Below are 12,102 nucleotides of genomic sequence, written 5' to 3' on the forward strand. Positions count from 1 at the left end.
ATAAAGGTGGTCATACTAAATACTGACTGTCAGGCTTGTTAGAATTTTTACAAACTCTGTTTTTGCTTCATGTACTGGATGTTTTTTCATGTCAGCTTCTCCTCAAGATTTAACACTCGTCTGACCCCAGTGCATTTTTGTTGGCTCATTTCCTTTTTTTTTTGACACCTCTGCCTTGTCGTAGGAACCGAGAAAAGAAACAGTGACACATACAGCAGAAACTTAGTCTGAGTTCATTTAAAACCAACTTGCATCATATATGGTATTTTCTACTGTTTTGGTGTTTTCCTGCTACACTTCGGTGTTTCACTCGGGCTTTAAATTCTGCCCCTTCTGACTTAGAGACTCATTGTACTGGTCTTCAGCTGACAATGCCCACAGAGGATCCCCGAGCAGCTGAGCTCATTACTGAGGTCACGGGGTGCAGATTAGGACAGATTTACTTCCATAAAATGGGACGACACATTTGTTCACCGTGCCTCACTGTCTATCACAGGAAACCACATGCAAACTTTCTGAAAGTCTTCCCGTATGAAGTAGAGCAGAGGGAACTGTATTTTGCACACTTCTGAAACATATAATACCACCACACGCCACAGCTGCTTTACAGTGACTGTATTGAATGAGAGAGTCATGCTTTACCTTTAAATTTTTGTGCACTTTTTTATACTTTTACATGGAGCAGTTCAAGCTCAGTGGAATCTTTTTGCTACCAGACGCAGACATTCGGAAATCTATGATTTGATTTGTCCATGTCTGTGAGGAACCTTACAAGGTTTAAAGGGCATTTGAGGAAGTGATGATATTTTTGTCTGCTCCTCCTTTCCTCAAATCACTCTTTCAACATTAAAACTTCCCTTAAAGGTTAAAGGCAGAATTAAGATTAGGGGGTTAGGCTAAGACTAAGGATTACGGTTAGGTGGTAGGTAATATGAAAAGGGATTGGATTAGGGATTAGGAATCCAATATTTCAATAAGGATCCCGTGACACCTATCAACTGCCATGCCAACATGTTCATTTAGAACTTAATTAGGATTAGTTTGTAATCATAAGCTTAATTCTAAAATCCACACTTAAAGTTTGGTGACTGCGCCTCGTACTGTTGCCACGGAGTCACTCATAGAGACAAAGAAGCACGTGGCCATGTTTTAGTTGTAATACTTTTTACCACGATGACATATATATACACGCACAGAGACTACAGCGCTACCCGCCCTCTCGTTGCTGGTAAAGGCATGTATGTGTATAGTAAGTGTGGAATGAGTCATCTGACAGTATTTCGAGAAGTGCTCTGTGGGTTTTGGTCTGCTGACATTCCTCGGAAAGAGGAAGCGAGTTGACACTGCTGGCAGTAAGCCAGAAATGAAAGTCAACACACTTGTGATGTGTGATCTGATAAAGAGGTGTTTCCATAGCAGACAGTTTGTGCTGTTTATAAGCAGTTTAAATGTGATGGTGTTTGTGTATCAGGCACTCACATTTGTCTGCGCTTCATTGGCGCCCTCTGCTGTCTGTGTTGAAAACCAACAATCATCAGGCGAGCACAGGTCACAGGACCTTAAGTCAGAGACGTAACAGCTCCTAGGAGAAAATAAAAGGATAAGTCAGAGGAGGGCCTGGAAAACATAACGTATTAATTAAAATTTTGACAGCCAGAAATATTATAATTCAGATCAGTACATTTACATATTTTTATATCTATAAAAAGGAAGCTGACACACGCAAGACTTTATCAAAGGTGTGAGCATCACAGCAGATGCCTTTGTGTCAAAGTAGCTGAAGATAAAACACAGAAAAACATGAAGGCGATTTTCCTGGCCTGGGATTTTATAAAAATATTCTGCAGTACATCAAAAACGAAAGAAAACCATTAATCAACACATGAACAGTACCTCTGAAGTTACAGCGGTTTTATTAGAGACACGGCTAAGCGTTTTGCATTTTGCATAATTTTAAAAAGTTTAAATTTGTTCAGTATTGAACGGCAGAAATTAGGTTTTCTTTTCGGAAGTATATAAAACGCTGTAAACAACGGTAGACTTGTGTGTAACAAGCAAGCGAATAATGAAGAAAACGGATTTTTAGACGGGAAACTGCTGTTGAGAGAGAGAGAGAGCTGTGCATCATGGTGGAAGCAAAACAGTAAAAGTAAGAGTGAATACATGATGTTTATGTGAAGCATAGTTTGGATCTTCTTTTGCTGCTGGTTCGGTCAATATTGTTTGGAGAGACATCAAACTAACAGCTTTAGAATCCGCGCATCAGAATCAGCGAGCTGTCGGCCTTCAGCCCCGACTGTGAGAAAGGCGACATCTAACTGATTCTGATCCGCGGGTTTTGTCTTTGTGCAGAATCCGTGTTCCTGCTCTCATTTACTGTCTTAGCTGTTTGGTGGTTGTTGAAATTTTGTGAGGTTTAACCTGAGATTCTGGCATTTCGGGCAAAATACATTTATATTAAAAAATCGATTCAGGATTTTAATGAATCGATTTTACGTTATCCAAGCCAGAATCGATTTTAATCGATAAATCGATTATAAAAACCCACCCCTAGTTCAAATGTTCTCAGCTCAAGTACAGTTGATTTGTTTTACATGAATTTCCATACATTTTCTCCCTTGTATAATTTATGTTTGTGGAATTCTTCAATCATCTCAAACAAGCCCTGTATGCAAGTTCCAGAACACTGCAAAGAGTTTTCTGTTCATTTTTACATACAAGATGCATCAGAACATATACATGCTTTTTTTTTTATTGACCAACAAAATTAATTAAAATACACAGTGCTGCTGTTAAACTGTTTTTTTAAAGCTCTGAGGCCGACAGAGATGTGAAACTGCTAGACTGCAGGCTAAAAATGAACCCCAAAGTGTGATCTGCAGCATTCTCGCCAAAGCTGCACATTTACTATTGCAAGCACTTTTGTCTCAGTCACACTTTTAGCATTGATGCTGAACTCAGATAAAGCATTTTTACTTTTCAACTTTTTATTTAATAAATGCTGAAAATGCACTTCAATTACGCATAAACATATTAATTACTGATAATACTGAAATACTGATTTCTCTCAGATAGCACAGTGGTGTGGTCATTAGTGATGTCACCTCATATTAAGAAGGTCCTTACACCTGTGTTTGCATGCTGTCTGTGTGGCTTCCTCCTGCAGTCATGCCTCATAGGTTAACTGGTTGATCTAAATTGAGTATAGGTGCCAGTGTCTGTATTATCCCTGAACTGGACAAATGGCAGACAGAATGTCCAGCACTTCAGCACTGGGACATTGCTTATTCACTTTAGGGCTTTATTTATTTTTCATATAATAATCTAACCCCTTTATTCATTGATTATATTACGTTGTTAGAAATATGGGGCTGAAAGAAAGCAAAGAAGAAAAGATAAATATAGATATGTATATGTGGATCTTAATGACATCATACAAAAGTGCTCTCTGCACTACAGAAAGAGTCAGGAAGCAGGTGTCACAGCTAGACGGGCTGTTGCAAACTGTCTCCAGGGGGTGGCGGTAATGTGCCGATTTGTTGGAAACTGCTAAGAGAGGTGAAAGAAGAAGAAGCCGCTCCTGTCAGCTGAGCGGAAGTTTGAGGCATGAGCTGAAAATGGATGAGTTCTAGTTCTTGTGTTTTTCTTTATTGTGTAAAAGTTGGTTTCAAGTGTCCCAGTTTCATATCGTCGGCACGTCTGACTGATGTGGCTAAATGCTGCCGCTGCCGCTGCTTTCGTCGCTGTTTGTGCTTATTACATGAACTTTGACAACCAGCTTAGAGGAGAAGAAGAAGAAGAAGGCAGGTCGGTGTTGTCCGCATGCCCTTCTTTACTACAACTTTATTCACAAGGCTTATTATTAGAAGGTATGTTGATTCAAGTTACGCAAACATTCATGTTAATGGCAGACTGTTAATCCAAACTCTGTTCTGAAAGCTGTTGTTTTATTCCAGGAACATGTTTTTATCTCAGCACAAGTGACAACATTCACACGTGTTTGTTTGAGTCAAAGGTTTCTATCGGCATAACGTTTATTTGCATTAACGAAATAATTTAGCGAGCGTGGCGCTTACTGACACGACACAGACATTACTTCAGGGTTTTTGTTTGTTTATTTATTTTAGAAATGGCATGCAGCTGTCTGATACAGAGTTAAACATAAGCTATTAAAAGGATGACTCCATTAAAATCATGCGTTTTAATTTAGTGACTAAATTTCAATGGTCACGTGCTCCAATACCCAGCACGTGCGCCTGAGTCAGATGTGTAGCGTAGTCAGAAACAGCAGTTTTCACTAAATTCATCTTAGACTATTGGGAAGAGCTAAGAGCTGATTCATATTTCTCTCCTTCCCTTTCCTCAGCATGTCGTCCGCTCTTCAGCGTCACGTCATCTGGGAGTCAGATGGGCTGGTAGCCTACCTTCACCCTCGGCCCTGGACCCCGGGCTCTGTCATCCTGGAGAGCAGCACCCCCGGGACCCAAGGAGGCAGCATTTTCCACCTGGGGGAGCCAGAGTACTTGTCCTGGCTGCTTGGGGCAAGAGCTGTGGCAGAGCTGCTTTGTGACAGGCTGGGAGTTCGGAGGTGTGCGCTGGTCAGCAGACCCCACAGAGATAGACCTGCTCAGGTGAGGGCCTGAACACTGGGTGGACCTGTTCACTGTAAAGTGTAACCAGTGGCAATCTGAAAGGCTGATGATGCATTGTAACAGCACGTGTAAACGCATGTAGACAGCTCCCTCTGTGTAAATTTCAGTTAGCAAACACACGTGTCTTCACTACAGATCCGTATCCTCCCCCTGTGTGGTCTGGACGCAGAGTGGCGCCCTCATCTGGCTGGGGAAGAAGAGCACAACGCCCATGACCCGGGATACTGCACTTCCAGGACCGCCCCACGATGGAGTGACTCCAGCCTGACTGAAATCCAGACCAGGATTCGAGCCAAACTGCCGCTGCCTGATGCCCCCCCTGATCTGACCTTCCTCGGGGACGATCCGGCTCACCCTTCGCTGTTCTCACATATTGTTCGTGGTGAGGAGCAGCAGTGGCGCGTGTGGGAGGACAAAGGTCATGTGGCTTTTCTCACTCCATTCCCCAACTCTCCCTGGATTCACTGTGTTAGTCCCACGCCGACCTTTGACCTCTGATATATTCAGACTGGAAAAAGAAGATTACGAGAGACTGGTGCTGGCCGCCAAGAAGGTGTCGTGGCTCCTGGAGGATGGGTTGGGCGCTTGGGGGGTGGGGCTTATTTTTGAGGGTTTTGAGATCGACTACGCTCATGCCAAGCTGATACCACTATTCCTGCCGCCATTGTTGGCGGGTGAAAATAAACCAGATAAACCACCGTCTCCCCAGTTTTACCCCACTTACCCGGGATATGTGACATCAGAAGATGGGCCTGAAGCCAGCTTAGAGAGTCTGAAGATAATGCACACTAAAATCAGTCAAATGTAATGCTCTTTGATTCTGACTCTGATGCTGTTTTTACCAAATAATCACCATTCTCTTTGCACAATCATGACTGAACGACTACACCCGAGCTGGTTATCTAAGTACTTCTAAGTGACTCTGTTCATTTTTTGCAAGACAAACATTTGATTCAGACATCAAATATCTGATTAAAGTTTACAAATTACTCTAAATCACGTATTAAATACATTCTTTAAAATCCAACAATGTTAAGATTAAAACACCAGTGTCATTGCACACTTGTACTCTGCCAAAAACCAGTAAACATGTACAGTTTACCTCAGAAATACAGAGCAAAAAGCTCAGTTATGTCATAGCATCATTACACTGTGCTATTTATGTTCCTGAATAATTCGATTGTTATGTGTTTAGATCGTTTGCTTGCATAATCTGTGTGCTCGCTCATTACACATCTACTAATTGGTCCCTCTGTGTGATTCTGTTGTAAGACTTAATTAATAACTTAATTAATAAAGTGCTTAATCGGTGCTCTGTAATACAGGCAGTGCCCCTGGCTGTCATTATAATGGTCCAAAAGATGTTCAAGAGTTAATGAGGAGGGTTTCTGCTGCTGGTTGCAATGGGGAAAAAGCAGAGAGCTAGCTAAAGTCTTCAAGGAGTAATCTCCATGGTTCAAAGTAATTTATTTACTCGTCTGGTGTGCTCACTAGCCAATAGCTTCTTTTACTTTAACGATCGCTTCTATGTGCACCTGGCAACTGTAGGAAGGAAAAACTCCCTTTTATCAGAAAAGACACCTCCAGTATAACCAGGTTTAGGGAGGGGCAGCCATAAGCTTCGAGCAGCTGGGGGTGAGGGGAAAGGGTAGAGAGCAGATGGAGACAGGACAGCCCTAACTATATGTTTTAAAGTCTGATCTTAAATGTAGAGAGGCTGTGTCTCCTGAATCCAGGCTAGGAGTTGGTTCCACTGGAGAGATGCCTGCTAGATGAAGCCTCTATCGCCTTTGGAACGAAGTCTAAGAGTGAAGTGCTCTATTGGGGGGATATGGTACTATGACGTACATGGGGCCTGATGATTCAAGTCCTTGTATGTGAGGAGCAGAATTTAGCCTGAATTTAAATTCCTGACACAAAGACAGCTTAACTGCATAAAACTAAAATGTCAACAGTTCCATTAGAGGCAAAACCTAATCTAAGTGATGATAATAAAAGACCTGTAGGTCCTCTTAATTCCACTTACCTTGGTGCTCATAAGCTAGTCCTGGGATAGCTGAATTGTTATCCCATTAGCCGATATAACCCCTGAAACACTAGCCTTCTGCTACTGAATGCAAATGAGGATTTATGAAAGAACACAATCGTTTCCAAACAATAACTACGATAAACCTTCAGAGGATAAGTAGATGAGAACACAAACTACAAGTGTGAATAAGAAACAACTGGTTGTGGTGGATGCTGTTTATTTGTTTATTTATTTATAAGTAAACCCCATTAGCTTCCACAACAGTGGTTGCTAGTCTTCCTGGGGCCCAAACCATCAAATACAATCAAATAAAACATTACACAATAAAGTGGATGCAAAATATCTACATAATTTGGCTCTTACATCCACAGTAAGGTTTTACAATTGTGAAAATATGAGCATATAAATATCAAAATATGAAAATGAGAACAGCAGGTATTGGAGAAGGGTTTTTTTTTATAGCCTCAGGCCGGAGGGGGCGTGCAGGAGGAGTGGTCCCGCTCCTGAAATTCAGATGATATCGCCGCTAAAAGCTGCCTAAATAGGCTTTTAAGTGATTTTAAAATTTAAAAATCACTTCTTTTCATATTTTTTAAAGCCCATTCTCTAATTGCATAAGGCAACTTATTCCAGTTTTTCAAAAAGTTGCTTTTAACTCAAGGAATTACTAAATTGTGGTTTGTTGAAAATTGTGTAGTATGATTATGTATTTCTTCTGGATATTGCAACTATTTAGCAACTATTTACTAATTATCATATGCATGGAGTAAGAATTACAACCACATAACAGCTAGTGAAAGAGATAGTAATTAGGTTACATTTCAACTAAAGCTAGGTTTGTCCACCAGCTCAAGAGCTTTGACGTTGTTCTCTTACCGGCTCTCCGGATCACACAGGACAAAATTCTTCAAATAAAAGTATAACAGTGCATGCACGGTCTTCTCTGAAAAACTTTTGTGATGGATTTATGACTAGAGGTTCAGTTATGTGGTGACATCGAGCGGCTTCTCACAGACACTCTTTCCACAGCATGTGCCTTCCACACGCTCCATCTTTGTGATGTAGAGCAGAGGCTCAATGCTGCAGCTCAGATCCATGATGGAGTACACACTGACGCGGATCTGACATTGAAACGCCACAGCCGTGTAGTATGACGCAAAGGGCATGAGCGCCACGGGTGGCAAGTAGTTGACCACGATGATGGCCAGGTTAATCAGCACCATCTTGAAGGCCCTCTTCTTCACCGGGTGCATCACCTCTTTTCCTGTCACAGAGTGCCGAAGGGCCCAGATGATGGAGATGTTACAAAAGATCATCAATGCAAACGCAAAAAGGATGATGCCACTGAAGACGCCATCGACAGGCATGCGTCCCAGGATGCACTTCACCAGGGCGTAAGCCAATATGAGGCCCCACACCACCACAGAAATCCCGATTCGGATTTTGTTGTCACGGATGCCAGCGAAGAGCACGGGGTGGACCACAGCCATGTAGCGGTCCAGACAAATACACACCTGGGTTGTTAGACAAGAAGAAAGACTGTGTTTCATGGTGCTTTGAAAAATAACGAAATTGATAATAATAATTTTATAGCTTTAGCTTTTTATTGAACTGGGAGAGCAACAAAACAAAACAAAAAACACTCCAGTGGTCTGACTTCTTCGCACATCAGACTATCTGAAAACATCTGATACACTAGTGCAACAAATGAAAAACTCACCAGAAAGAGTGGCGCTAAGTCTTTGATTCCATATGCCAATCGCTTAAAGTACCAGATGCTGCTGTCATTCAGCAATAACCCATTGACAAGGTCGACGGGCGTCATGAGGCAGAAGTAGGCGTCCAGTATGGCCAGATTGAGGATAAAGGTGTCAGATGTGAAAGCGTCGCTTTTCTTGGTAATGATCTGCCAGATGACCAAGATGTTACACGGAGTCCCTACTGCCAGGTTGAACACCTTGACTCCATAGTAGAAAATGTAGCCATAAGGGGCCACGGCGCATATTGGGAACTCGTACCATAGCGGACGAATGTGGACCGCACTGGGATTGGTAGAGTTTGCAGAATGATTGTAGGCAGTGTTCAGAGTGTTGTTGGACATTGCAGAACAAAGGAGCTGGAAGGTTGTTAGAAAGACCAATTAGGTTTTACTGTTCAGTATTTAAAGAAAACAGGCTGAAAACCAGCAGCCAACAAAAAAATAGATGGAAGGGCATGCCCATTCCACAGATCTGCTTTTTCAAAATGTTTTTGCACCAGAGAATTGTGTTGTTTCAAGAACTATTAGTCTTTCTAATGCCCTTCATAACCTGATTAAAAACTCTGATGCTTGAAACTTTTCGTTTGCTATACACTTTAATTTTACATTTAGCACCCAAATAATAGAGCCATGGAGGAACTTATTGCTATTTGATTCCACACAGTGGCCCAATGTCATTGCTTATGGCCTAAATCTAAAGATGAAACATACACAAAGATATCTTACCTTAAAAGGTTTTGATTTGTCTTGTGGTCCTGGTCTTCGCCACTTACTGCAGGATGTTCCCATAATTACCAGCAGTTCACTTATAAACATGCTCCACAAGGACTAACGTCACTTTTGTGTTTGGCCAATCTGGACGAACATCTACGACGTCTTTTCAAAATCATGTCATGTCAAGCTGTGATTGGCCAGTGATGCAGAGACAGCTTCAGCGATTGGATAACTCAGATATGTAGCGTACATACAGCCTGTTTTGGCTGAGCTAGATTGAAATGTTATTGTGTCCATTAAAAAGTACTTATATGGGCTTCAGAGATAAAACATAAATGAAATACAGGCTAGATGCAGTGCCATCAGGGGTCTGTAGTTGTTGAACAACTTACCTTATTTTGTACTGTGAACATGATATATGTAAGTTGTGTAGCTGCATAACATATTCTCAGCTGTTGCATTATTATAAAGACATTGGTCTTATAGTTGCACCAAGCTGCCTCTCTAGGTTTGTGCTTTCATATTTTTCATTTATGACTCATAGGGTGTATAAGTCAAGCTGATCCCAGGTCTGTTCCTATGGGTAATTTACCTACAGTAAAACTGCAGTGAAATATTCATCTCACTGATGCAACTGTACACTGTAAACAGGTGATGCAAGGTAAGCATCAATGAGAAATCTAATGCAAGGTGTTACTGAACTGCCTGTACAAAGTTTAAAAAGGGTAACGCTGTTAGGGAATATGAGCCTGCAAAGCCATGAAAAACACTCGTTTATACTAACTATCCTATATGTTTGTTAATGTTTACATATTCGACTAATATATGACATATATGCAAATCGTTTACCTTTATGTAATACCAACATAAAATTATTAGACAACCTCTGTACAAAATGTACAGTTGACACATTTTTTGCACATTATCCTTCGAGTCCTAATGACAGAGAAGCTAACGTCATATCTGACTGTTATGTTGAAACACTAATGTGAATAGAAGTGAATGTTCAGTATCGGAAAGACAGTTACTGATGCTCGCCAGTGTAAAATAAGGTTAACAGAACCGTCTCTGAAGAGGCTGGCCCTCAACATCTGCAGTCTGACAGTCAGTGTACAATCCACTCAAGACCACTGCTACCTCTCCCAGTAGTGATTGACCAAAAGATCTATCTATCTATCTATCTATCTATCTATCTATCTATCTATCTATCTATCTATCTATCTATCTATCTATCTATCTATCTATCTATCTATCTATCTATCTATCTATCTAACTACCTACCTACCTACCTATGAGTGCCAAAAATTTCCCTCACCACTAGTGAAAAATGGTATTTTAAGAATGTTTGCACACAGTCCAAAACTAGTAGTTTTAGTTTATGTGAGTTCATTCATACCAAATATTGACAAGGTTGTTATAATTGTACAAATTCTATTTTTTTCTTACATACTGCTTGTTGCAGTTCTTTGCACATATATCTATAAATTACTGCACCAATATCACATTTTCATAGCACAATATAAACAACACTGCACAGTTCTGTATGAGACTGTTAAAAGTCTAGATTCTACTAATTAATCAGGATTATTTGTTAATAGATTTCAGCAAACGGTGGGTTAAATCAAACTGTGTTGTTGTTCAGCTCACAGGAGACCACATCACCTAAACAAATGAGAAGCTGAAAACAGAACTATGATAACAGTAGAGCTGGTAAATACGTGACAGATAGAGTGAATTTGCATCATTTCTTTAAACGAAACAAAGTGTGCAAAACAGCACCTGGCATAAGATGTGACATGCAAAATAAAGAAGCAGTGTTTGTTTAGATGAGTCGAAGTCATTATCTGTCTAGAGTAGAAAGATTTGTTTTTTGGAATTGAAGCAAGTGCCCAGTGTATTTCACGCTGTTAAGACTTTGTAAGGTAATAATGTATCAGTGTTGTGTTTTAGTTATTTTTAGTATTTCGTTGAAATTTCAATTTGTAAAATATCTTCTGTTTTTGACAGAGCTCAACGCAGACACATGGGAAACTCCACGGCAGCGACTGAAATATTTTTGTGGTACTTCTTGCCCACAGTAGTGACTGTGCCACCACTAGGACTACCAACTAATGCTTGGGTCATTTACCTCCTGTTGGGCAAACCTGGTATTTGCTCTACCTCAGAGATCTTCACACTGAACCTGGCAGTAATCGATATGCTGTTCTGTATCACAGTCGTGGGTGAATACATTAATCTTTGGTTTAATCAGTCAATGGAGGCCACTAGCTTCCTGGCGTGGGGTTTAAACCAGGGAGGGGGGCCGCTTTTTCTTTGCTTTTTGAGTTTGGACAGCTACGTAGCAGTCTGCCATCCTCTGTTCTTTCTGCGGCTCAAGGATCCCAAACTGCGGCTGTCGTTATGCTTGATGGGGAGTGCCATCACTGCTGCTTGCTGCCTTCTGGTCAAAGTCTCTGCAGGGTATAAGTGGAATGTGATACTAGCAATCATAAGCTTTTCCACTGTGGTCGTAACAACCTGCAGCACCCTGATTCTAAAGTCTCTCCGCCAGTCAGGACCCAGCAGAAAAGAGGTCCACCCAGTTAAAAAGCGAGCATTCAAAATAGTGCTGTCTGCGCTGGTCATAATCAACGTCCACTACCTCCCCCCCATTGGAGAATACCTGCTGAGGCAGCTTGGTCCCACTTCTTTCAAGCCCTATTCAGTTGTCACCTGTGTGGCCTACTGGATTCTCTCCATGAGCAGCTTTGTTCAGCCTCTGACTTTTCTCATCCGGACGAAGCAGCTGCCCAAAATCAGCTGAGACTAAAACTGATGCAAGAGTGCAGAGCGGCTGATAACGTGATGGAAAAGCTGAGCTGCAACCTGCACAGTGATCAGCAATATTTAAAAATTCATTTTTAACCATAATACTAAGTTGTTGGTATTTTCTGCAGTTTAATAAAAAT

General features: G+C 41.2%; 1 protein-coding gene across 2 annotated transcripts; it reads left to right on the forward strand.

Moving 5' to 3' along the window:
- The first annotated feature begins 3,549 nt into the window (after nt 1-3,549).
- On the forward strand, nt 3,550-5,972 carry LOC120716412. 2 transcript variants are annotated; one of them, XM_040003952.1, is made up of 3 exons: nt 3,550-3,807; nt 4,367-4,631; nt 4,788-5,972. In XM_040003952.1, the coding sequence occupies exons 1-3, from the start codon at nt 3,707-3,709 to the stop codon at nt 5,148-5,150; spliced, it is 729 nt and encodes a 242-aa protein (XP_039859886.1). In that variant the 5' UTR covers nt 3,550-3,706; the 3' UTR covers nt 5,151-5,972. The 2 variants fall into 2 exon arrangements, with proteins under 2 accessions (XP_039859886.1, XP_039859887.1); XM_040003953.1 differs by having other exon boundaries at nt 3,552-3,869.
- The last annotated feature ends 6,130 nt before the right edge of the window (nt 5,973-12,102 follow it).

Source organism: Simochromis diagramma, unplaced genomic scaffold, assembly GCF_900408965.1.
Source record: "Simochromis diagramma unplaced genomic scaffold, fSimDia1.1 OVJJ01000325.1, whole genome shotgun sequence".
Taxonomy (NCBI): domain Eukaryota; kingdom Metazoa; phylum Chordata; class Actinopteri; order Cichliformes; family Cichlidae; genus Simochromis; species Simochromis diagramma.

Bases quoted from the DNA above. Each gene is read 5' to 3' on its own strand.
- LOC120716412 (XM_040003952.1), top strand. From the start codon at position 3,707: ATGTGGCTAAATGCTGCCGCTGCCGCTGCTTTCGTCGCTGTTTGTGCT. The intron at 3,808-4,366 runs GTCGGTGTTGTC...CCCTTTCCTCAG, and splicing joins GAAGAAGAAGAAGAAGGCAG to CATGTCGTCCGCTCTTCAGC. The intron at 4,632-4,787 runs GTGAGGGCCTGA...TCTTCACTACAG, and splicing joins ACAGAGATAGACCTGCTCAG to ATCCGTATCCTCCCCCTGTG.